Here is a 25,267-nt window from a genome sequence, read left to right on the forward strand (position 1 = left end):
CGACTTCAGGGTATGTGTTCACAGTGGAAGATAATGTAGTGAGTTGGAAGTCACAGTTGCAGCCAGTAGTGACTCTATCCACTACAGAAGCGGAATACATTGCCCTTACAGAAGCTGTAAAAGAAGCTATTTGGTTGAAGGTTTACTTGTGGATTTTGGAGTAAAACAGTAGCAGCATATCAAGATATGGTGTGACTTGCAAAGCGCAATTGTCTCTCCAAGAATAATATGTATCACGAAAGGACGAAGCATGAGGCTACAAAGTACTACTTTATTCGAGACATCATTGAAGAGAAAGTAGTGGATGTGCTGAAGATTCATACAAGCAGAAACCCTGCAGATATACTGACGAAGGTGGTTCCAGTGGGCAAGTTCAATGCAGCGTTGGACATGCTCAAGGTACTCAAAGCGTGAAGAAGCTTTGGCACCGGCCAGACGGTGTAGATCCAGAAGGTGATTCACAGGAGTAGAATAGCATTAAGGTATGTTAAAGTTAGGTACATGGTGGAGATTGTTGAGTGTGAACCATTCACGTCTGCAAATTGATATCGATGTTAATGAATGAAGCATTCACGTCTGCAAATTTACAATATGCTCGGAGTTTCTTCCCCGGTTTTGTAGATGTGATGTTGATATGTTCCATCACGATGTTATGACACCCTTTATTTTCATCACAATCTAGCTTTATTGCAATTTTACTTGCTGAAGTCCCTTCAATATATCTGAATGTTACGTCGCTCATTTTCACCGCATTCCCCTACAAGATTCATAAAACATATACGAAATGAACCTTAAAACTCATACCTAAAAGCAAACTACTGTAAAATTTACACACATATATACCAAAGGTGAAGCATATTGTAATTTTGTTTCATATGTTTTTCTTTCGCCAGTTGGTTAGTATAGTAACAACACTTCATCGAATTTGGTTTATCATCCATTTAAGATCTAATTTGCAGGACTAAATGTATCTAAAAAGTTAGGTTTTATAGGTTTATTATAAGTGATTTATACTAGAATTTATCCCATTTTATAAATGTAAGAATTCTAGTAAAAATATATATAGTTTGAAGTTTACCTCGACGTTACCACAATTAGAGTAGTGTTGATCGATGATTATGGGGGTATTTAGTATCTATTACCGTAATATTTTCAAACTATATATTCTTGGTTACCCCTAGTCCTGCCTAAAAAAATATGCAAGGTTCAATATTAATATATTCTTCATACGAGATATACTATTTTGGTTGCAAATAAAAAATTTACACGCCAAGTCTTGATTCTTGCCCCATTTTGAGTTCTCCAAAAGCTGCAGCTTCTTACGATCACGTTCTCAACAGTGTCATCTATATCACCTTTCCCCCAAACTTCCAATGCTGCATTTTGTTTTGAATTTTAAAACATGAAACTCAAGTCAAATATGGAGATATTACATCAAAGCTCGGGTATAGAAGCGTCTCAGATCTTACACCAACTGAAATCGCCATTGAGGTATGTCTCCTGCTATTCATGCGTGTACATTTCATTTTGTTAGTTTTGATAATGTCTAACTGCTCAATCATATTCATCATCATCAGGCCTTTGAGCACGTTCAGAGCTTTCTAAATAAAGAGGACAGAATGGCTTAGTCCGGATGGCTTCTAGTTGGAGGACAGTTAAGTTTACCCCCGCAACATCTCTGTCAGTTTACGTGTTCTTGTTCCATTAGAAGAGCTTTGTTTTGACTGCTGTGTACAGTAATATATGATTGAATAATACTGTTTGCATCTTTTCCACTGGACCAAAAGATGGGAAAGAAGCCATTCGATTTTTATACCTAAGAGAATTTTCTGCAACTTCATCAGTGTGAGACATTAAAGAAATAGAAGGCCAACTATATGTAAACAGTACACCACATAACCAAACTACAATCAATTTTGCATATTTCCCCGTGAAAATACCGAAACATTATCATATTCAACAAAAAACAAAGTGATTCATAGGTCACAAAATTGTTGGAGATAAACATGAAGTTAACTTGGGTCTCAAGTTATACCAATTCTAATGAGTTTAGGATTAGGATAGTTTCCTAATGAGTTTAGGAAATATAATCTCTATATAAAGAGTTGCAAGAGTGTTGCATACTTTTGAGAATTTAAGAGACTAAGATTAAAAATTTTGATTGTTTCTTTAAGAGATTAATAAAGAGAGTTCTTTATTCGAGTTCTTATAACCTTTGAGACTAGATTTGGTATGCTAACCCGTCAAAGGTTCACTTAAATGATGCCCCTATTGCGTTCAGCTAGAAACACAAAGACAAACAAAAAATGATATTACAACACGACCATTAAAGATTTGATCACATAAAGTCATTCATCAAACGATGGCAGCAAGAGTATTTTTCTCTTGACCAAAAAAAAAATGGAAAGAAGCCATTTGATTTTTTTAGAATAAGAGAATTTTCTTCAAGTTCATCATTGAGTCATTAGGAAAAAGAAAACCAAACTAGATAGCCACCACCAAACTACAATCAGTTTTGCATCTTTTTCTTCTCTTTTCCCCAAGAAAATACCTGATCATTCTATTCAACATAAACATTAAACATTGTTTCATATGTCACAGGATAAGCTAAGCCGTCAAAAGGTTTAAAGTGAAAATTATGTCTACAGCATTAAGCTAACAACAAAGACAGATAATTACACAACAAAATGATATATTAGTAATATAATATTACCCACGTCTACCATTAAAAAGATTCATCACAGTCAAGTCAATAATCTTTTGGAGGCACATAACATTTACATGCACAAAGAGAACATATAGATTGATTAACAATAACAGTAAGATTGATTAAACAAATAATAGTAAGCAAAAAACATAAAATAAAAATGATACAAACGATTACAAGCAATTCTGTCTTTTATTATCAAAGACTCTATTGCTTCAGAAATTTTAATATAAGTGATCATTTTTGGCTTCTTTGTACTAAATAAATTTGGGGTAAAAATGTAATTATAGAGAACTATTGGGTTAAATTAAAAAAAGGAGAGAACCCTAACCGCCTCTACAGATTACATTCCGTGAATATAAGTGATCTCTCTCTCTCTCGATACCTTTCGCGGATCGGATCTCTCTCAACCACCGTGAATAGCTAAGTAAGTGAGAGACTGTATAGCGATCTATCTAGATTTCTGAGTATAGATAGATCGGATCTTCGTACTGATATGTGTTGTGTTAGATGGTTTGATCCATAGATCGGATTTGGATCTCTCTGTGTTGTGTTAGATGATTTGATCCATAGATCGGATCTGTATCAGATGATATCAGATATCTCCCTTCTTTCTCGCAATTGAAAACTATCTCTCCTCCCTTCTTTCTCGCTATCGAAAACTGTATTAGATCAGATCTAGATAAATCGTTGCTCAGATTATTAGATTTTTGCTGTATGTGTAGAAACTGTGATTAAACGTTGCTTATTGCTTCTCGTTGTAGGATGAATCTACTGGAAGCGCCCTTCGATTGTCTCAAGTTCGTTCCTACGGAACTTGAGATATACGATAGATTCTTGACTCCATTCATCCAAAACCAGATCAACATGCAGCGTTCCTTGATGTTTCAGCTGGATCTCTATCGGGCAAGTCCCGAGCACCTCAACCTGCAACAGTACAATAACGACTATTATCCGAGGAGGGGTAACTTCTGGTTCTTGGTTGACCGACACCCTCGTGAGGAACGGAATTGGTATGTGGAAGAACTCCGGGAAAGTTCAGAACGTTGTCATTGGAGGCAGGATGCTAGGAATCAGGCAAGTCTACAAATTCTTCTTCAACGACCCGGCCACGAACAAGCTCTCGAAGCGCAAAACTGGTTGGGCCATGGTCGAGTATGCACGTCCCCTTCCTGAAGCCCCACATGGACCAGATGATACCGAAGGTGGTCGCTAATGTGATCTACACACGTTTGGATGATGAGTATCGCGACCAAGTCATACCTTTTCCACTAGAACCCGTAGTAGTTCAAGATGAGGTGAACGACAACGAGAACAACAACAACAACGTGGAGGACAACAACAACAACGTGAACAACGAGAACAACAACAACGAGAACAACATCAACGAGAACAACATCAACGAGAACAACGAGAACAACATCAACAACGTGGTCGAAGAGGTCGAAGAAGTAGTCCAAGAGGAAGAGGAGGAAGAAGTTGTCCAAGAGGAAGAAGTTGTCCAAGGAGTTGAGGAAGAAGTTGAAGATGTGATCCATAACATCGTAGGAGGTGAGGTAGAAGCTCAAGAAGCAGTAGAGGCAGCTGCAGCCGGGAACAACAACAACAACAACGCATTGGACTTTGACTGGTGGGATGGCCTCTACGACTGATCAGAAGAGCAGCGCAGCATCTTACTCAAAAATTCTCCTGAGTTTACATTACACGTTAGACTTTGCTGTTATGTTTTGAATTGTCCAGGTGGTTGTGTTCGGTTGTCTTTACATTACACGTAGAGAACATTTGCTTATCATATTTTCCTTAATTTTGCATGCAATTATGGTTTCAAATACCACGCATACAGAAACATATTCTACTGATGGAAAAAACAATACCGTCTCTCTCTTTCCATTTGTTTCTTTTCTCAACTTGGTCCTGTCTTTTAAATGGAGAACATGGTGCACTTATCTAGCAGAGTTAGGTGTAATGCATTCCGATACAAGCATAATGTTCAGGCCATCAATGGTTAACTCAGCTCATGTGAGTAGTAAATAAAAAGAGAAGTACTCAAAGGACGAACGGTTCGCTGTGGCTATGTTCCCTCTGGCCAAATCTTTTTTGACCGGAACTGACTCTGCTGCTTAGGAGTTGAAGACAGAAATAATATAGTGGGAGGCTTCATTAGATTTGAAATTTTGTATAACTCTAATGAGTTACTTTGAAAACATTAAACCAAATGCTTCTTACATATTCCTATTCTCTTGCTTCTGAAGAACAAAGAAATCGTTATATAAACCGATCGGTCCGAAATTTGGTTCGGTTTTCGATTGAACCAACGAGGCATACTGGAGATAACCCATTTTAAAACGGCAATGATAAGTGGGCTGGGCCCATTCTAACACGTGACGGGAAACTTCACACGTGTGCGCTATTTCACTCTTTTTCCCCGAAGATTTGATTTCCACCGCAATCCTCGACGGCTACGAAGATAAACACAACACCAAAGGCACGCTCGTAGCTAATGGCGACGACGGCGGCGGCATCGGAGCGAGTCGAATTGGCGAAGCACTGCAGCTCGCGGAACTGGTCTAAAGCGATTAGGGTTCTCGATTCGCTCCTTGCTAAGCAGTGCTCGATTCTGGATATATGGTTTGTTCGCTGATCTTCAATTCAATTCAATTCAGATCGGTATCAATTTGATTTCTGACTCTCTGTTTGTAATCTCAATTTCGATTTTGCAGCAATAGAGCTTTTTGTTATAATCAATTGGAGCTTCACAAGCATGTGATTAAGTACTGTGACAAGGCTCTCCAGCTTGAGCCTTGAGCCTTGAGCCATTCAAGCTTATCTACTCAAAGGTTAGTTCACTAGTGCTTCCAGAGTATCGCTTCTCTCTTTGAATCATGGTGTTGAGTTGGTAATACTGCTTCCCTGTGATCTCTAAGTATCTCACTTCTTCTATGTAGGATGTGCTCTTTTGGCTTTGGGGAGAAAACAAGAAGCTGTTCTTGTTTTGGAGCAAGGTTACAACACTGCTTTGCTGCAGACTGCAGATGTGAAGCAGTTACTTGAATTACATGAACTACTCAATCTTGCAAGGCGAGAGATTGATGTTACTGTGAACCATCATGCCGCTGAGACCACAAGGCAAGAGACCCCTGTCTCGCCTCTAGGATCATATACAGCTTTTGGGACAAGCGATAACAAAGTATCTACGAGTATGGCAGTTTTTGAGTCAGGAGCATGTAGCAGTGCAAACACACATGAGTCATCTATGGTCTTTGGAGAGCACTCAAAGACAAACAAAGAATCTGGTGGTAGTACCGAGTTACGTAAGGTGGTTTTTTCATGTACTCCTCTTTTGTGATTTTTATCTCTGAAGAGTTTCTTTTGCTTTTCGTTTCTCTAGTTTACCTTGTTCGTAGAGGTTGTTTGGTAGAAACGAAACGAACGGGTCAAATTTTCTTACCTTTTAGTTTCTGTGTGCACTTTGTGGGTGCTAAAAGAAAAACCTACTTACCCTTAGGCACTTATTGGAAGAGGGACAGCTTATGCATTCCAACGAGAGCTTGAAAATGCTATTGATGATTTTACTAAGGTTTTTGTGTATTTGACAAGAATTGTTAACACAGTGGGCCCCTGAGTGGGGTAAGTTCACAGATTCTTCTCCTTTTCGTCAGGCTATTCAATCAAACCCGGCGGCAGGTGAGGCCTGGAAGCGGAGAGGACAGGCTCGTGCTGCTCTTGGGGAATTTGCTGAGGTTAGTAGTTCCACGTCTTCTCTACTTCTTTGTTCAGAGCTAAAAGCATAGACAATAAATGTATTTGATGGTCCTCTATTCGCCCCTGCATATTTATTGATATGATAAATAATATTTTCTGATTGATATCCAATGATTTGGATTACTCTCTGATTGATGTCTGTGTTTAAGCCTGTTTAGTGCTTGCATTTTATGGGTAAATACAAGTTTCTTGTACACACTCTCAATCTACTCTTTATTGATAGGCGGTTGAAGCTTTGACTCGAGCACTGGAATTGGAGCCAAAATCACCTGATATTTTGCATGAAAGGGGTAAGTGTCTTTGTAATGTATTTCCTTTTACTTTACCTATTTCAGTTTTGATATCTTAATAATTGTATTCAGGTATTTCAATTTTAGATCTAAGGACTTCACTGCTGCCGTAAAGGACTTATCTATATGTCTGAAACAAGAAAAGGATAACAAGTCCGCACATACTTTATTTGGTAAGACTATCTTCTGTTCTTATTCTTGGTCTCCGAAATAACAATGACAAAGTCCGCAAATGTTTTCTTAGCAAAAATTTGTTGATCTTTCCAGGGACTATCTTTTGCATATCTTGGTGAATATATTAAAGCTGAAGAGGCGCATCTGAAGTCCATCCAGCTGGATAGTAATTATCTTGAAGCATGGCTACATCTCGCCCAGGTAACACACATATACTTATTTATGTACAATTATGCGTTTTCTATATAATTTTCAACTATTTAGTCATGAAAACAGTATTTTGGTTATTGCTTTATTCTTCCTTTTTCAATCTGGGTTTCCATGCATATGATGATGAATAAACGAAGTTGGCTTTCTGTAAAGCTTGTGAGACTTATAAATGAAGAGTTCTTTCATTGACTTTGGAGGCAAACACTTAAAAAGTTTCCTGAAAGCCATTGGAAAATGACCTTACTTTAGTTGTCTTATCCAAGTTTTTTCCATAATCAATTGACTATGGAACCCTTCACACTTTTTTTATTCACTGACGTTGTTTCCTGATTTTCTTGGCAGTTCTATCAAGAGTTGGCCGACTACAGCAAAGCTTTGGAATGCATTGATCAGGTTCTACAAGTCGACAACAGGTAGCTCTTTATTTGGGATGAACTATCACATGCTTACTATATTTCTGGCTTTGCCATCGTAGTAATGGAAATGTTCCCGTCTTGACCAGGGTTTGGAAGGCCTATCACTTTCGTGGGTTTGTGTTCCATGGATTAGGTGAACACAGGTATGTATAGTTAGGCTGTACTTAGATTACTGGAAAGTGAAACTTTGGTTAAAGAGGAAAATACGCCTTCGTTAGTTTGCGTGTTACCTAAATCTCCTTAGTGATCCACGTATATCTCAATGTGTACTTTAAGATATGATGTCTGATAAGATTTTCTTCTCATGGCTCTTGGTGTTAAAAGATCTCCGTTTGAGCAAAAGAATGTTCTAATAGAAACCGAGAATTTTGATGGTCATATTCACCTTGGGTTTTATCTACAAGGCTGGTCTTTAAAACAGTGTTATTACTTATTATTCACCTGTAGTTGTTTTGCTATTTTGATTTTTAAGGAGAGTATAGAGATGCGGTAAATAATCCACTTTGCTTCGCAGAAGGGATACTTGGAAGTTGTCAGAACTCTACTTTCCGTCGGAGTTTCATTGAAAGCCATCACTCGCAAGGGACTGACACCTCTTCCCTACGCTGCTCAAGGTTCTCAGTTGGACCTCGTCAAGTACTTGGTTAAGAAAGGAGCCAATGTCAGAGCTACAACAAAGGCAGGTGTTTATGGAGCATGTGTTTCAGACTCTGTTTTTCTCTATCTCCGTCCCTTGCAATGTCATTTTTGATCATCTTTCTGCTGAATGGTAGCTTGTGGCAGTGAGCCAAGTGAGAAACATTCTCGGACTGGGAACACGGGAGGCTGAAGCTATTACTGTTGATGTCACGTCTAAGGCATACCGTAAAAGACTTGCAATCCATGAAGGTATATTGGGACCACCTGACCTTATGTTGTTGCGTTATATAGTTTGACTTACCACTGTATCGCCCAAAGATACGATGGATGGGGCCATGGAAAACTAGATTCTTATCAATTTGGTTGATGGCTTGTGAACCTGCTGGTCCCTTACCTTGCGAACTAGCTTAAATTGTTGTGAATTTTGGTTCTCAGCAGACTTCCAACAAGTCTGGCACTTTCGTGTGGGTTTACACGCTGTTATCTAACAGTTTTGATGTCTATTGAATGAAGTCTTTTCTTCCCAGTCATCTGACAATAACCTGCTTTTCTTCAGAAATCTACAGGCAGAAGCTTCAACAATGTGTTCTGATGGAGAGCCGAGCGATGACAATGTCGCTGCTTTGTTAAGGTCAAGAGTCATGCTCTGAACTATTGAGGCAGCTCATGCAGAAATCTGTGGAAGCAAATTTGAAAAGGTAATCCAGCTTATTAGTCCCCTTCTATGCCCTAGTTTGTTCCCATGGTCTTTCGTCTTAGTGCTCTGCAGTTTTAACGCTGTTTTTTAATCTCTCATGTTAATAGTAATTTTTTGCCTGTTTTCAATCCGTTTCCATTAACTTCCTTTGGACCATATTTGAATACAGATACTTATTCGTTACCAGTTTGGCAGGCAGGTTATTTCTTCTGGAGTGAGATGGTTACGATGCTGAAACTACAAATCAGTAAGAAAGGCTACTCATGGTCTTCGGTTATCCAGAGAGACTGCCATGTCTATTGCTAGCAAGGCTGTGAGTATCATCATCGCACTCTTTACTTTCCCCATATTTTTGATATTAATAGTTTCTCTGATAAGAAAAGATAAACTATATCAGACGAGCAAAGGAGCCCAAGAAGATGATTGCCTTGAATCGCTCAGAAAGACAAGACCTGACAAAGAACTCGCGGAGAAGATGGGAAAGCCTGGCCAGACTGAGATAACTCTTAAAAACGACCTTCCCGAGAGGGACAGGATCGATCTCTACAAAACATACTTGCTCTACTGTCTAACAGGAGAGGTAACAAGAATCCCGTTCGGCGCCCAGATCACAACAAAGAGAGACGACTCAGAGTACTTGCTTCTGAATCAGCTTGGTGGGATCCTTGGATTAATTTCGAAAGAAATAGTCAACATTCACGTAGGTTTAGGCGTTAGCTGAAGTGATTCTAGCTGATGGGCAGTTGACAAAGGCTAGAGTAGAGCAGCTAGACGAGCTGCAGAAACAAGTTGGGTTGCCTCAGCCGCAAGTGGAGAGAAGGTTATAAAGAACATAACAACCACAAAAATGGCAAACGCGAAAGAAACTGCTGTTAACCAAGGAAGACGGAATATAAAGCAGATACGAGAGAGCTCAAGGAGTAGACTAACGAACTCGCTGATCCACGCTGTGGGCATTACCAAGGCAGAGAAACGCTAAAGGAGTGGTATGCAAATCCTCTTTTCCTCTCAATTCTAGGAAGTCGTTTTGTATGTCTCATTAGTTTGCCGGAGCACAAGAGATTTTGTGGATTTCTAAAGTTTATAGATTTTTAAAATAACTGATTTTTTTTTTCATAGACTTTTTCAATTATGTTAGTCCATATATATATAGAGTCCATAATTTTTTTTTTAATCATGTTATTTTGTTTTATTATTGTTAAGTAAAGTAACTATGTAAGAATATTGTTGTTGTAAGGTATATGTTAACACTGAGAGCATCTCGAAAAGACACTCTATAACTTTAAATATGAAGTTTTTTGCTTTCTAAAAAAAACTTCAAAACTTCAAATTTGATGTTTTGAGAAGTGAAACTCTATATTTGAAGTTTCACTACTCAAAACTTCAAATTTGAAGTTTCATATTTTTATTTGCATTTTGGTCCCTACAATTACACATCACATTTATGGTTCATAAATATTTTCTTGCTTATTGTTTAATCCTTATAAAAATTATATCTCATAAATAGTTTTAAGTTTGTTTACAAAATTTAAGTTTACACATAAAATTAAATAAAAACTTTAAAATAAGATTTAAAATATTTAAAACTATATTTAGATAACAAAAGTATACAAATAAACTTAACAAAAAGCTTTTAAAAAATTACATGAAGACATAAATATTACACAAATTTAAATATTATAACAACACTAATAGTCAGGTAAGTTTGATCCGAAACCTTCAAAATTTCCAAAAATTGTCCAATTTTGTTTTGTGTAACTGAAGATGGTTGTTGTTGTTGTTAATGTCTTTTCGTACAATTTTTTCTTGTTCATATTGAATATATTCACGAGTGTTAATATCATCGATAAAATTTAGTCTTTTAGCAATATTTTATGTTTCTCTTTTACTTTCTTGCTCTAATCTAATGCATTTACAAGTATTAATATCATCTGATTTCAATAATTTTTATTTTTAATCTACAAATTAAAATGAGGAGAGCCATTTTTACTTAAAAATGCACTAGTATATCATATATGCATTATGAAAATCACTTTATGGAATAATATATTGTTTTGCTTGAAGTTTAATATTAATTAAGTTATTTTGTTTAAAATTTTATATTATAATATAATATTTTATTAATTAATATTGTTGTAATATGTTTATATATGTGCTAGTTATTTACAGAATTTTTATGAATTCAAATTAGTTATGACAAATATAAGGACCATATTATAAAATACAAATAGTTTTGAAGTTGAGTTTGAAGTTTTGCTTTTGGAGAAGAACAACTTTAAACTTCAAATATAGAGTTTTGGAAACTTCAAAATAGAGTTCATTTTCGGAGATGCTCCAACAATGAGGTATGTCAAAGAGGTGTTAGTTTTTTTGAAAGGTATGTTACATGTATATGAAAAGAATCTAAGTTTTATCAGTTTAATGTGTCTTTTTAACATATGTCATTTAAAAATTTAAACAAACATCAAAAATATTCATGCTCCTTCTCAGTTTGTTCACGAGATCATTGTACTAATTTGAATAGAATGGGAGCCATCTTGAGTAGTCAAAAGGGTGACATGGTTATATAGCAGGGGGATATGGCTGTCGGTACCAAACATCATCGACCCAAAACAGAGAACACAGTAGCAAGACACAAGCTGAAAGAAATCTAGTGCATATATAACACAATACACAAGTATATACAAATATAAGTAAAGAGTTGTGAAACTAGAATAAACAAGGAAAAGGAAAAAAAAGAACCATCAACAGATGCGAGCCAATAAAGATAAACAAAAACAAGTTTGCTGCATAAATATTATTTGATAAAGAAAAAAAAATCCCCAGAGGGTTTTGTTTGTCAACAAGCTCTTAGACATAAAAACACACACATTTTATAGAAAAGCAATACTATCAGCGTGCTGGGGTGAGAAAGAGGCGCAACAAATGCCTGTGAGTCCATAACGGCTCCAGAACTCTTCAGTATCTGCGACACCGTGGATCCTGACTCTTCTGGCGCTCTTCGTGTCTGTGTTGAAGTAGAAAACATAGAAGGGCTTGGCACGGCCTGGCAGAGTTGTTGGGGAGAAAATGATTTCACCAGCCTTGTTGGTTCCTTGGGAGATCAATCTCTGACCCATCGGCGCACGAGTGAAGGGAAGAGGCAAGGGAAGCTCAAATGTTTGTTTGGACCACTCATGTTTCGTCACATCCTCCAGTATCCAAAGATTAAAACGGTCGAAAGAAGAAGCACATCCCAAGCAGTTTGGTACAAAATCGATTTTTTTTTTAATTTTTCACGAACCAAATCAATGAAAACACGTTTTAGGAAGTTAGAATATTTTGAGAATATTTTAAAAACTGCAACTTCCTTAATTTTCGAAAATTCAGTTTTTTTATCCGTAGAAGGCACCTTCTACACTGTGTAGAACATAACAAAATTCCAGAATGTAATTTCTACACTATGTGGACGTTCGTATATGTTTTAGATTTTGCATTCCTGATAACTTAGAATACTCAATAAAAGTAGAAACAGTTTTCTGAATAAAAGTAGCGATCATTACAAATAGTAGAATACGTATTCCCCATATTTAGAATTATAGTAAAAAGTAGTTTGTACGTTCTAAAACAAGTAGATGGATGTGTTCATTCTAGAATTCATTTTCTACTTACCCGTTTTGTGTAGAAACAGAATTCTACTTTTAGTAGAACGTAATTTAAAAATATTATTTATTATGTTTTTCAACCCAAAAAAAATATGTGTTTGTGTAAATGGGTGTTTTATTAATTGTTTATATTTTTAATAATTTTTCTGATTCATATAACTATTTATTTCATTAATTTTAACATATGGAAAGGGTAAAACGGAGAAAAAATGGACAAAAAAAGATTTATACCATAGGGACAACTATGCTGTTTTCTTGTTCTCTTTTAGCAATTTTCTCATTTTTTTTTTGACGGAAAAATTTTATTCTTAGTTGTGGAGCAAAAACTCGATTTTGCGATTTTGGGAGGAAAACTTTTGATTTTGATGCTCAACAAATTGGAGGAAAGAATCATATGATATCTTAAATTTTCTAGTTTTATCTTTAAAATTTAAGAACAAAAATAAATGAAATATTTTTTTCAATTAAATGAGTTAACCCTGGTACCAGCCCTAACCCTTGATTATAATAGGGTCAAAATAGGGTTGGGTTAAAATAGGGCTGGGCTTATAATAAACAAAAGAGGGCTGAGCCCTAACCCTGTAGTTAACATCCCTAGGTACAATGACAGCTAGCTTCCCTTTGTATTCTATCAATGATGTATAAGACTGCCAAACCAGGACCTCCTTAGGCGTTGTGATAAAACTTAGTATCCTCTCATTTCTAACATCAAAACACACAAACACAGGAGTAGGAGGAGTCTCTTCTTCATTTGGAACTGGAACAGAAGCACCATAATACATGAAACCATTGATGCTTAGTCCCACAGTCAAAGGGAGATAATACGGGGAGGTAACTTGGCTGCTACGAGATACTACTACTCCTCCTCTTCCAAGTCTTATAACCTCGTGCGTGCACATCATCAAACTAGGGTTATGAATATGATCAAACTCAGAGGTCAACAGGGTCAACGCTTTGAATTGATCATGGACAGGATCGTATCCCAAGGATGTGCGAAATGCCTTGCAGTGAAAGGAAAGGACTTGCCGCGTGCTAGGGTTACAAACAATGAAAGTTGCCCCATCATTACAAGCCATAAAGCCATGGACGGAAGAATACTTGTAGCCGTTGTAAGGCAAGGTCACCGAGGGTATTGTCATGTCTAGATTGGCAACCAAAGAAGAAGAACAAGTTTTCTCCTCCTCTCCCGAGAAGATGAACAGACGCGCGGGTTTACCAAATACACTGTTGGTGAAAGCGGCTACAAAACGGGATGGCTTGGCAGCGTAGTAAGAAGCGACGAATCTTTGGCTTCGGATAAGGGAATACCAATTCTTGGACACGCATAGGAACTTCATAAGCGACTTTCCAGGCAATCTAGTCAGTGTCTCCACCTCCATATCGTAAGGGAGGAAGACATGTAGCTTCTTACCTGGGCTCTTGTCCCTTGACTCGTAGACTTCTTTTTGGTGATGGGTCACACTCTTTGCAGGCGATCTAGCCATCTTCTTCAGATCAAGAGGGATCGGTTCCAAGATGCTTCGGCTGCCCTTCTCATGTTCCTTGCGTTTCATCATGGAGGCTCCCCCGACGAAAACCCTTAATTCGACTAGATCCATATAAAGACAAAGGAGTGTTTCGTTTTGAGAATTCAGACAGATCTCAGCCGTTCGTTTGAATTTTAACTTTTAACAACTCTAACTCTGACACATCTACTTTACCTTTTTTAGTTTATTAGATTTTGTTACGAGTAACTAAGGTTCTTTTTTTTTTAAATAAAAATAAAAGAAAAAACAAAAAAAAAAAAAAACTCAGAGGGTTCATACTAAAACATTGAAAAGGAAAACATAGTATGTTCTAAGTAGGCTAGGTCATTGGCCATGACTCTCTCTTCTCTTCGGCAAATCCACTCGATATTAAATTAATAGACGAAGAAGCCATCTTTGATTATCATCATCCATCCATCCCTTTCTGAATTCTGATTATCATCTCTCTGTCTAGTGACGATGGGAGCAGCTCGCTCAGTGTTTTCATTAAGCCTTATTCCATCATCTACTCATGGAATCAATCGAAATCATCTCAACCTTTTCTCCTAAACCCAAACAGGAGCTCCTCCTAGATTTCGTGCTCTTCCTTCCGAAAAGTTTCGATTTTTTTTTTTTTAATATGGGTCAATGGCGAATTTAGCTAAAGGAGAAATTGGCGGTGGATAATGGCTCCACTGGTGAAATCTTTTCTTCTTCTGCGTTGTTTCCCGAATCTCCAAACAGGGATGTAAATAGAATAGTCGCTGCTGCTTCTGTAACCGCCGCTTTGGCCTTGTTCCTGTCGACGAGGCTTGATTTCAGCGTTGCCTTACGAGGAGGTTGGACTCGTTCGTTCATCTTGGTTTTGTGGTCTTTAGATTATTGAGCTTTATACACGAAATGCTTTAATGATTTCTTTTGTGGTTAGGCTTTGTCGAATGGAAAGCCGACAGTGGTGGAGTTCTATGCTGATTGGTGTGAGGTTTGTAGAGAACTAGCCCCTGATGTTTACAAAATTCAAGTAATGCTTGCTCTTTTATGCCTGTGTTTGATTTGTTGGTGTTGAGTGTGAACCATAACTTTGACATGAGGCATTAGGTGAATGATCAGACGAGTCTTAGCGAACAAACCTGGTGTTAATTGATTTCCGGTTTATTGGGTCAATGCCGGTTTGATCTAAGAGTCTAATTAATAGTCCGGTTAAGTGTAAACCCTCAGTGATATATAAGGGGGTAAACAAGAGCTGAGATGTTATCGTTGTTCTCATTCATCTAAGAGTCAACAACGTGTATCGAGCTCAGGAGTGTTGAGCTTCATTGTTGTTCTAGTGAATTGCTGGATCGAGTTCTGGCCCCAGTGATTAGTTCTCCATATCGGAGAGATACACTGGATAAACAATCTCTGTGTAGTTATCTTTCTTGCTCTGAATCTTGATTAGGTTTAACAGGAGTTACAGAGAGGGTGAGATCTGAGATCGATCGATAGATTGGTGAACTTGGAGCGTTAGATCGTGATTCAAGTTGCAACAGTTGGTCACAATCTTCTTGAAGAAAATTGAAGCCTCTGTATATAAAAGATATGAACAACGAGCTTTCTAGTTGCATCATCTTGTGTTAGTGTTATGGAATAGAAAACTTGTTTGGGAAAGGAAGACGAGCAAGTTTATGTTGCATTTGTTTAATTGATTAGGGAAACTTCTCTAGTAATGGATTTGGCTATTGTTGTAGGCTAATGAACAACAAGCTAGAGCTTGAATTCAAGATTCTGGTTGAAGAATCAGATCCGTCTTGTGTTGTTGGTTTTAAAAGGACATGGGAACATGTTTAGGAATGGATTTTGGAACTTTTAGATACTAACGATCCAGATTAAAGATAGGTTCTTTCTTTGGCTTTTGTCACTTGTCAGGTCGTGGAGAACCGAGAGATAGTGTCTTCACGTAGGATCCTACGTGTGTACACGCTAAAGTGAATCCCATATATTTCTTGTTCTCTAAATAACTGACCCCACATTGGGTTTTTGGAGAATCTCCCTTCTCTAATTAGACAATATGATTTCCCCTGGTTTAAAGTGAAAATTATTATTTAAAGAAATTATCAGGTGCCGTTCCAAAAAAAAAAAATATTTAGGTAAATAACTTTCGTTTTTTTAATGTTATTATTTAGTGCCAAAAGATAAGAATATTAAGCAACGAAGTTAGATGAGAGCGCAATTTATAGATCTGAATTTTTCAAAACCATTCTATAATTTCTCTTCTTTGTCTTTCTACCACATTCAAACAATAATGTTAATCTTACATCACATTCTGACAATGTTATTTTATAAAAAGAAACAAAACATTGTCAAAAGGAATTTAAAAAGTTGTGAAACAAGATCCAATAGCTTCCTTGTGACGCAAACTTCAACCTCCCTGAGTTTTTTTTTTTTTTTTGAAAAAAAACTTCAACCTCCCTGAGTTCTCACCTCTTTCCATCTTCCTTCTATAGCTTTCTTGACTTTACTCACTATTTTTCTTGCTCACAGACTAAATTTATCTATTCACCACTTTTACATACATTTATCTATGTATACCCAATACAATTTCATGAGTTGGACCGCATAAACTACACAGGGAAATGGGAAATAGTATTTTAGCAACAAAAAGGAAAGAAAAAGAAATAGGCTCCGAATGGTGACTGCGGTTGATATTACGGCAGCTTCTTCTGCATGGATGATATATAGTAAGTACTTCGGTTATTTTCCATGGCTTTTTTTCCTTCTAATTCACATGAGTAACATATATAATAATACTATTAGAAAATTGCATGTTATATTTTGGTGATATGTTTTGACTTGATAAAAAGATATTTTGTCATAAAGAATATAAGTGGTTCGAATGCAAACTGGCCTTTCAACTTGCCGTAGAATCAACAATATGACTTTTGGCTCTTACGATTTCTTGTGTATTTTTCTTTTGAAAATCAGTTTAACTCCTTAATATATATATATAGACTCCATAATTTTTTCAGAGCTCCGTATCCATACTTTCTTCTTGTGTAATTTTCCTGCTAACCAGCTTCGTGCGAATCAGCCAGGCTTAATTTCCCACACATCAAACACGAGTATGGATACGGAGGCGGTGGTAGAAGCTTCAAGCCTCTTCATCCCTCTGTTGAAGCAAAGCTCGAAGCGATTTGTCAGAGCTTGAGAAAGACAGAGGATGATGATGATCTCCCCTGTTCTGAAACAGAGCTTTTCCCGCCGAAAGCAGAGTATCAAGAGAGTGAATTTGGGTTTTTGAGAGCTGATGCGAATTCGTTTTCCGATGAGTCTCAGGTTGGATCTTTGTCTCCGGAGTCAGGTATTACCACTATGTTCATGGGTTTCTCGGATTCTGAGTTTGATGAGACTGGGAGTTTCGTGCTTGAGAAGTTTCCTTCTGTGGAAATTGATTGGGATGCGTTTAGCAAGTTGTCTGAATCTTAAGTGTCTGCCTTTAACCTCTGTGTCTGCTATTAAGTGTCGTATTAGTTAGCTAATCTCTGCAACTTAAATTTTTTGAAATATTCCTCCTCCATGTGTTGAATAAGACTTTTTTGTGATCTAGTAAAATGGGTTGTAGACAAATGAAAAACAATCTCATATTTTCATGAACCAAAAAAGTTTACAGCTTTTTGATTAAAAATTCTAATCAAAAGGTGAATACTGAATGATTTTGTCTACAAAACAAAAGAGGGAAGACTTTGCTTTAAACTCATGTGACAAAAGAGAAACTCCCCATTCAGTTGTCTTCTCCAAGGGTAAACTTCACAAACCTCCTGACCTTAATGTTTTCACCAAGAGTAGCCACCGTTTGCTTCACAAGATCCTTGACCAGAACGCTATCATCTTTAATGAAAGGCTGCTCAAGCAATGCCATTTCTCCAAGCCTCTTTGAGATCCTTCCTTCAACAATCTTCTCCTTTATGTTCTCTGGTTTCGACTCAAGATCCTCTCTTTGCATCTCAATCTCCTTTTCTTTCTGCTTTATCTCCTCTGGAATGTCCTCTATGGACACATACTGCACCTGTGTGTGTACACGTTTCATGTCAGAGACCACCACCAAGCTATTGTTTTCAGATGAGAAATGTTCTTTACCTGTGGATTAGCCACTGCTTGCATTGCAAGATCATCAACCAGTTCCTTGAACTTTTCGCTTCTTCCCACAAAATCAGTCTCGCAGTTCACTTCTATGAGGACTCCAATGCGAGCATCGTGGATGTATGAACCGATTCTCCCTTCAGCTGCAAGCCTGCTTGATTTCTTATCGGCTGTTGAAAGACCTTTCTTCCTGAGATACTCTTGCGCTTTCTCAAGATCTCCTCCTGTCTCCGCCAACGCCTTCTTGCAATCCATCATCCCTGCTCCTGTTTCTTCACGCAGCTGCTTCACAAGACCAGCTGAAACCACTGCAGTTGGTGGACTGCAAACGCCATTTTCAAAATAATTTTAAGTCTCTAACGAACATAATCAAGAAAGAGAGAATAATATCGTTTCACCTTGGAACAGCTTCCTTGGGCAACTCTTCAGCCTTTGGCTGTTCTTTCTCTGGTTCGGCTTTCGGTTTAGCTGCGGTTTGAGCAGCAACCTCAGCAGCAAAGTCCTGACTCTTCTTCTCGAGGCCTTCTCCGAGAGTGTACCTAATGAATCTCTTCACCTTGATGTTCTCTCCAATGGTTGCTATCCTCTGCTTTACGAGATCCTTCACTATCACCTTATCGTCTTTAATGTATGGTTGCTCGAGCAGTGCAAGTGCGTCTACCCTCTTCTTTATCCGACCTTCCACTATCTTCTCCCTTATCTGCTCCGGTTTCGACAGAAGATCTTCCTTTTGCATCTCTATCTCCTTTTCCTTCTTCACAATCTCTTCTGAAACATCTTCAGGTACAAGGTACTCTACTTGAGGGTACGCAGCCACCTATGTAACAAGTCAATTTATGTTTTAAGTTACAAAAAATGAAGAAAATGTTGTTAGCTAGGATCTTTGGAGTTACTTACCTGCATAGCCAGATCATCAACCAGTTCCTTGAAGATGTCACCGCGTGAGACAAAGTCTGTCTCGCAGTTAACTTCCAAGAGGACACCGATTCTGCTGTCGTGGATATAGGAACCGATTCTCCCCTCGGCTGTGGCTCTGCTGGCTTTCTTGTCTGCGCTCGCTAGTCCCTTCTTGCGGAGGTACTCTTGAGCTTTCACCATATCTCCCTCGCTCTCCAAGAGAGCGTTCTTGCAGTCCATCATTCCGGCTCCTGTTTCTTCTCTGAGTTGCTTCACTAAGGCCGGTGAAATGCCAGCTGCAACAGAGAGAAGTTTCCCATTATATCATGAAGCAGAGATCTACAGAAGCTAAAGATGAGCAAAAGAAATACCTTTGATGCCACTTTCCTCAGTAGAAGCTTCTGTGACTACTGCTGCAGGAGTCTCGGCTTCAGCAACAGGTACTTCGGCCACTTTCTCAACGTCTTCACTTGCTACAGCTTCTGGAGATGAAACTTCATCAGGTATAGCTTCAGCAACAGGTACTCCGGCTACCACCTCCTCCTTCTTCTCAACGTCTTCAGTTGCTACAGCTTCTGAAGATGGAACTTCATCAGGTACAGTTTCAGTAACAGGTACTTCAGCCACCACTTCCTGCTTCTTCTCAACGTCTTCGCTTACCACAGCCTCTGGAGATGAAACTTCATCAGTAGCTGAACTTTGAGGAATAGAGTTCTCAGAAACTTCCTCTTCACCTGGTAACGAGTAGAATAAACGGATCAATGATATTAAACATTAAAACCAATTAACTGATTTAGTACTAGTAAAAAGGCAACTCAACCTACTTTTGGTTTCTGGAACTGGAGGAACATCTGGCGTTTCCTCAACCTTTTCCACCTCCTCAACTTCAGCTGCTGCAGCAGCAAGTGTTTCCGTTTGCTCTTCTGTCTCCTCTTCAGCTTTGGTCTCTATCACTTCTTCTTCTTCTTCTTCTTCTTCTTCTACCTTTGGAGTTTCTGAAAGAACCTCTTCAGGTGATAAAGATAACGATTCATCAACTTTCTCAGAGGTGATAGCTTCCTCTGATTCCTTCACAGGCTCCACTGGTTTCTCAGCTTCTTCCTCCCTCTTATCAAGAAACGCAGCAATCTCCTCGTTCTTACGGAAAGCAAGCACAAACGGATTCGTGGCTGTATGCACAACTCCTTGACTGAGCGTTTCATCAAACTTACCATCATCTTCCTCTTTCATCGTCAAAGTAACACGTCCCCTCGCTATCCTCAACACACGAACCTTAACCTCTTGTCCAGCTTGCAACGAAGACCCTCCACCCATCATCATGCTCCCAATCCCATCATCTGCTTCCTCATTCGTAGGCAAGAACCCTTCTTCACCTTCACCAATCGTTATAAACGCTCCTGACCTCGTCAAGTTCTTCACCGTTCCATCCAGCATCTGCCCTTTCACATACTTTGAGCTGAACCCATCTTCCTTCTTCTGTCCCCCTCTTTTCCCTCCTGGCCTCGGCTTATTATCACCACCACCGGACTGGCGTTTAGGAGGATCGTCATTGGAACGCATAGTGAGAGAGATACGTTTAGCCTCAATGTCAGCTTCCACCAGCCTCACTTTCACCTCTTGCCCAATAGAGACAACACTCGCAACATCTTTAACAAAGGTGTCACTCAGTTGAGAGACGTGGACTAACCCATCAGTGAAAGCACCAAAATCGATGAAAGCACCAAAGGGCTGGATGGCTCTTACTTTCCCGGTGAAGGTAGCACCAGCAACAAGCTCCTCGTTCTTAACCGCAGGCATCTCGCTCTTCCTTCCAGGTCTTGCTGTTCCCCTTGAAGTAGGAGCAGCAGGAGGAGCTGAATCATCTGACTTGTCATTGGCGTCGGTTTCCGGAACAGGAGGAGAATCTTGTCCCTCTACAGCGGCCGCCACGAGGTCAGTTTCTGTGGTGGCTCTAGTACGATGAGGATGCAGCACAAAGTGTCTTCCATGAGTAGGAAACAGTTTAAGCGAAGTGGAAAGAGGAAGGACGAGTCTTTGAGTTGATGGTGGTATATGTTTGCCAGCTTTACGCGAGAAGCAACATTTGATGGAGCAATCATTCTTCTTTACAGTGAAAGCTGCTCCGGGAACGAGCCATGGTTTGCTGATAGAGGAAGGAGTAACCGTAGCCATCTAAAAAACTGTGACATACATACACATAAAGCACAGTATCAAAAGCTCCATCGAACAAACACAGAGTCTAACTAAACAATTGACAATTCATATCTCCAGACCAGTAAAGTGGAATATGATTGCAGAAACTAAACCCATTTTATTGATTACAAGTAAGAAAAGGAGCTACCTTTTACTTCGCCTTGCTTGCTCTCCCAGAAGGCGATAAAATCGCTGCTGCTTTCCCTGATAAGCTTTAGAAGAGAAACGAGGGAAGTGGTGAGAGGCTTTAAAGCCTTATCTCGTTTTGTCTGTCTCTTCAAAGATTACATACCAGATGATTGTCTTTATCTCTCTCTCTCTCTCCCTCCTCGGCACCAATCAGCTATAACTCCAGGCTGAGTCGATTGTGGGCTTTAGGCTAAGGCCCATTGTGTTACTATAATTAAGCCCATAAAGTTACTGAAGCTTGAGAGTTTGACTGAAACTGCTAAATTTTCTGAGCCTGTGATTGGTGAGGGACTATTCAACATTTTTGGCACAAAGACTTATGCATCATAAAACAATTTTTTGAAGAAATTTTACTTTTAAACTTAACATCCAACATAGTTGGCTTTATTTACCGACTTCAGGTCTTGTAATCTTTAAATGCAAAATACAAAATGAGCTTTAGGTAATCACTTCAGGTGATAATACCTTTTTTATATATATTATCTTCCAAAACTTATGGATCTTTTAGAGTCAAGCTTTAAACTTAAAATCCTCAATATAAATGGTAATAAATCAAAATATTTCAAATATATATAAATATGTATTAACAAAGGTGTCTTATTATATCAGAAAATAAATAAAACTTTCATAGTAATTATTATATAGACTATATTATTACTCTCATGCTTTTTAACAAAGTTTAACCTATCAATCAATTTAATGAACAAATTTATATCACTGCCAACTTCATGTGCATTGATTTATCTAATCAAGTTTGTTAAACTTGTGTATAAAGCATAAAAATACTTATCTTATAAACAGAAGTATATCGGCGATGCAAGTTTCAGCTGTTCATGTTTCTGAATTGGCTGATAACTTGTACATATCTTTCCGAGAGAATACACAATCCTGAAAACTTTAAATTTTTGCTCATATAAACATGGCCATTACATTAGTAAATATCAACATATAATCCAAATTCTTTTATGATATTAGACCAAAGACTAATCGACCACAAAACTAACCGATTACAAATAATTTCTTTTATGATGTTAGACCAAAGACTAATTGACTACAAAACTAACCGATTACAAATAATTTCTTTTATGATGTTAGACCAAAGACTAATTGACTACAAAACTAACCGATTACAAATAATTTCTTTTATGATGTTAGACCAAAGACTAATTGACTACAAAACTAACCGATTACAAATAATTTCTTTTATGATGTTAGACCAAAGACTAATTGACTACAAAACTAACCGATTACAAATAATTTCTTTTATGATGTTAGACCAAAGACTAATTGACTACAAAACTAACCGATTACAAATAATTTCTTTTATGATGTTAGACCATGAATCATAAAGTATGTTTCCTTAATACCATTAAACCATGAAGCATATTAAAGTATAATAAGCAAAATTTAATTCATCAAATAACTATTATTCTTACATATAGACAAGCGTTGATATATATATATATATATATATATATATATATATATATATATCAACGCTTGTCTATATGTAAGAATAATAGTTATTTGATGAATTAAATTTTGCTTATTATACTTTAATATGCTTCATGGTTTAATGGTATTAAGGAAACATACTTTATGATTCATGGTCTACATCATAAAAGAAATTATTTGTAATCGGTTAGTTTTGTTGTCGATTAGTCTTTGGTCTAATATCATAAAAGAATTTGGATTATATGTTGATATTTACTAATGTAATGGCCATGTTTATATGAGCAAAATTTATAGTTTTCAGGATTGTGTATTCTCTCGGAAAGATATGTACAAGTTATCAGTCAATTCAGAAACGTGAACAGCTGAAACTTTCATCGCCGATATACTTCTGTTTATAAGATAAGTATTTTTATGCTTTGTATACAAGTTTAACAAACTTTATTAGATAAATCAATTTGCATGAAGTTAGCAGTGATATAAATTTGTTCATTAAATTGATTGATAGGTTAAACTTTGTTAAAAAGCATGAGAGTAATAATATAGTCTATATAATAATTACTATGAAAGTTTTATTTATTTTCTGATATAATAAGACACCTTTGTTAATACATATTTATATATATTTGAAATATTTTGATTTTATTACCATTTATACTGAGGATTTTAAGTTTAAAGCTTGACTCTAAAAGATCCATAAATTTTTGGACGATAATATATATAAACAAGGTATTATCACCTGAAGTGATTACCTAAAGCTCATTTTTGTATTTTGCACTAAAGATTACAAGACCTGAAGTCGGTAAATAAAGCCAACTATGTTGGATATTAAGTTTAAAAGTAAAATTTTTTCAAGAAATTGTTTTATGATGCATATATATTGAAAAAATATCTATTGATAAATCACGTCTAGTTGATTATGATTCATTCTCCTGAAGAGAATATGACATTTATACCCTTTTAGACGTGAACATTGGTCAAGAAAATGAACATAAAAGTGGTTTTAGACGTAAGCATAAATGAGGTCAAGGTCCAAAGAGTTTCTTTATAGAACTCATACTCTCACTTAAAGTTGAGAAAATAAACATGGTAATAAAGAAAAGAAATTATGAATTCATCTGAAGATAAAAGAAAATTTATTGTGTGTACAATACAAAGTAGTAAAAACTTATAGAATGATTAAAAAGAGGATATATATGATGCTCCAGAAGTATACATAGTATTACTGCACATAAAAATTCAATTTAAAGTTCTTAAGAATGCAATTTAAAGTTCTTAAGGTATTGTATTTTTATAAGTATCAAAAGTTAAAAGGATCTACGAAAAATACATAACCCATGTAGGATATGTTGTTGATTAAGAAAATGAGATACATTCGAGATTGATAAACCTGTAGTAGTATCATCTCGAGGGGAAGAGTTAAAGAATATCACTTTTTATGATAAGTCAAACATCCAGAAGATTATGTTTACACTAAAACTAAGATTAATGAATTTTTCTCAAAGTAAATCCGTAAGATTTTGAGACACTTATGTTGAGACAATAAGCAAACGAAATGATATATACATTTCAATCAGAAATAATTCTCAAAGCAGTATAAGTATTTTAGAGAAAATATCTACAGCCTCTTATATATTGTACTACACAAAGATTAGTATAATGAAGATAAATGTATAGTAAACTAGAAGTTTACATTTGGCATGAATCAGTTAGACCATTTTGGTTCATTAATAATGCGAATATATACTTAAAGGTCATATGCATAGGAACCAGAAGATTCTTCCGAATGATTTGACATATGTTGCTTACCCATAAGATAAAAGGGTAATATGGTTTTCACCAGCCAAAATAAGATATTGGCATAAATAACGAAGATGTTAGTGGACTGATCACCCACTATGAATTTTTATAATATTGGTGAATTCACTTCTTAAAGTCTTTAACGACTATAGCACATTCACTGAGATAAGTGCTAAACATTTTGAGCAACAATGGTTCGCATCAAGCCAATAAATATTCACTAGTTCTCCCCATCATTGGTATAGAATCAGAAACCAATCATTTTCATCTAAGAATGTTGGATGTTGCTCCGCCACAGAGCTTCAAATGAAGATGTGTTTTCAAATGAGGTTGGAAATATATGTTGGATATAAATCTCTATTGACACTTAAGAATCCAGAGCCATCCCCGAAAAATATAAGTAAGGCTATACATGAATTCTAAAAGTGAGTTAGTACTTCCAACATAAGGGGGAGAAAATAAACAGCTGGAAAAGAAAATAAGTTGAAATGAATTATCATTGATCCTCGGGCTAAACACAATGTGAAATACAAGTCCAAAAGATAATTCATTTCAAAACTTACTAAAGCAGTTGCC

General features: G+C 37.0%; 4 protein-coding genes and 2 long non-coding RNA genes across 19 annotated transcripts; 4 read left to right on the forward strand and 2 right to left on the reverse strand.

Moving 5' to 3' along the window:
• Positions 1-3,058: 3,058 nt before the first annotated feature.
• On the forward strand, positions 3,059-4,523 carry LOC106307423 (uncharacterized protein DDB_G0285917-like). Its single transcript, XM_013744382.1, has 3 exons — positions 3,059-3,134; positions 3,472-3,540; positions 3,575-4,523. Exon 3 carries the CDS (start codon positions 3,865-3,867, stop codon positions 4,357-4,359), a length of 495 nt encoding a protein of 164 aa, XP_013599836.1. The 5' UTR covers positions 3,059-3,134; positions 3,472-3,540; positions 3,575-3,864; the 3' UTR covers positions 4,360-4,523.
• A 618-nt stretch (positions 4,524-5,141) lies between these two features.
• Positions 5,142-10,149, forward strand: LOC106311741. 13 transcript variants are annotated; one of them, XR_001264098.1, is made up of 13 exons: positions 5,142-5,335; positions 5,428-5,567; positions 5,653-6,023; positions 6,347-6,447; positions 6,693-6,759; positions 6,832-6,932; positions 7,027-7,134; positions 7,486-7,556; positions 7,646-7,702; positions 8,074-8,447; positions 8,755-8,896; positions 9,095-9,208; positions 9,293-10,149. It is a non-coding gene; the product is annotated as an uncharacterized LOC106311741 (long non-coding RNA). The 13 variants fall into 13 exon arrangements; XR_001264092.1 differs by having other exon boundaries at positions 6,367-6,447; XR_001264095.1 differs by having other exon boundaries at positions 6,367-6,447; positions 6,847-6,932.
• A 1,619-nt stretch (positions 10,150-11,768) lies between these two features.
• Positions 11,769-14,167, reverse strand: LOC106329856 (F-box protein At1g30790-like). Its single transcript, XM_013768470.1, has 2 exons — positions 13,118-14,167; positions 11,769-12,086 (listed from the first exon to the last, which is right to left on the reverse strand). Exons 1-2 carry the CDS (start codon positions 14,135-14,137, stop codon positions 11,769-11,771), a joined length of 1,338 nt encoding a protein of 445 aa, XP_013623924.1. The 5' UTR covers positions 14,138-14,167.
• A 172-nt stretch (positions 14,168-14,339) lies between these two features.
• LOC106304808 lies at positions 14,340-15,896 on the forward strand. Of its 2 annotated transcripts, XR_001262842.1 has the most exons (3): positions 14,341-14,661; positions 14,712-14,883; positions 14,973-15,896. It is a non-coding gene; the product is annotated as an uncharacterized LOC106304808 (long non-coding RNA). The 2 variants fall into 2 exon arrangements; XR_001262841.1 differs by having other exon boundaries at positions 14,340-14,883.
• Positions 15,897-16,709: 813 nt separating this feature from the next.
• LOC106329866 (ethylene-responsive transcription factor ERF060-like) lies at positions 16,710-17,560 on the forward strand. The gene is made up of 2 exons (XM_013768479.1): positions 16,710-16,761; positions 17,097-17,560. The coding sequence occupies exons 1-2, from the start codon at positions 16,710-16,712 to the stop codon at positions 17,504-17,506; spliced, it is 462 nt and encodes a 153-aa protein (XP_013623933.1). The 3' UTR covers positions 17,507-17,560.
• An 85-nt stretch (positions 17,561-17,645) lies between these two features.
• LOC106304797 lies at positions 17,646-21,570 on the reverse strand. Its single transcript, XM_013741193.1, has 7 exons — positions 21,399-21,570; positions 19,882-21,237; positions 19,429-19,791; positions 19,058-19,353; positions 18,559-18,977; positions 18,158-18,482; positions 17,646-18,086 (listed from the first exon to the last, which is right to left on the reverse strand). The coding sequence occupies exons 2-7, from the start codon at positions 21,227-21,229 to the stop codon at positions 17,802-17,804; spliced, it is 3,036 nt and encodes a 1,011-aa protein (XP_013596647.1). The 5' UTR covers positions 21,230-21,237; positions 21,399-21,570; the 3' UTR covers positions 17,646-17,801.
• Positions 21,571-25,267: the final 3,697 nt, after the last annotated feature.

Source organism: Brassica oleracea, chromosome C1 (genome assembly GCF_000695525.1).
Source record: "Brassica oleracea var. oleracea cultivar TO1000 chromosome C1, BOL, whole genome shotgun sequence".
NCBI classification, from domain to species: Eukaryota; Viridiplantae; Streptophyta; class Magnoliopsida; order Brassicales; family Brassicaceae; genus Brassica; species Brassica oleracea.

Coding starts and splice junctions, on each gene's coding strand:
- LOC106307423 (XM_013744382.1), top strand. CDS start 3,865: ATGCACGTCCCCTTCCTGAAGCCCCACATGGACCAGATGATACCGAAG.
- LOC106329856 (XM_013768470.1), bottom strand. CDS start 14,137: ATGGATCTAGTCGAATTAAGGGTTTTCGTCGGGGGAGCCTCCATGATG. Junction 12,087..13,117: donor CTAGGGATGTTAACTACAGG/GTTAGGGCTCAG, acceptor TGGATACTGGAG/GATGTGACGAAACATGAGTG.
- LOC106329866 (XM_013768479.1), top strand. CDS start 16,710: ATGGTGACTGCGGTTGATATTACGGCAGCTTCTTCTGCATGGATGATA. Junction 16,762..17,096: donor TTCTGCATGGATGATATATA/GTAAGTACTTCG, acceptor CCTGCTAACCAG/CTTCGTGCGAATCAGCCAGG.
- LOC106304797 (XM_013741193.1), bottom strand. CDS start 21,229: ATGGCTACGGTTACTCCTTCCTCTATCAGCAAACCATGGCTCGTTCCC. Junction 19,354..19,428: donor TGAGGAAAGTGGCATCAAAG/GTATTTCTTTTG, acceptor TCTCTGTTGCAG/CTGGCATTTCACCGGCCTTA. Junction 18,087..18,157: donor AAGCAGTGGCTAATCCACAG/GTAAAGAACATT, acceptor GTACACACACAG/GTGCAGTATGTGTCCATAGA.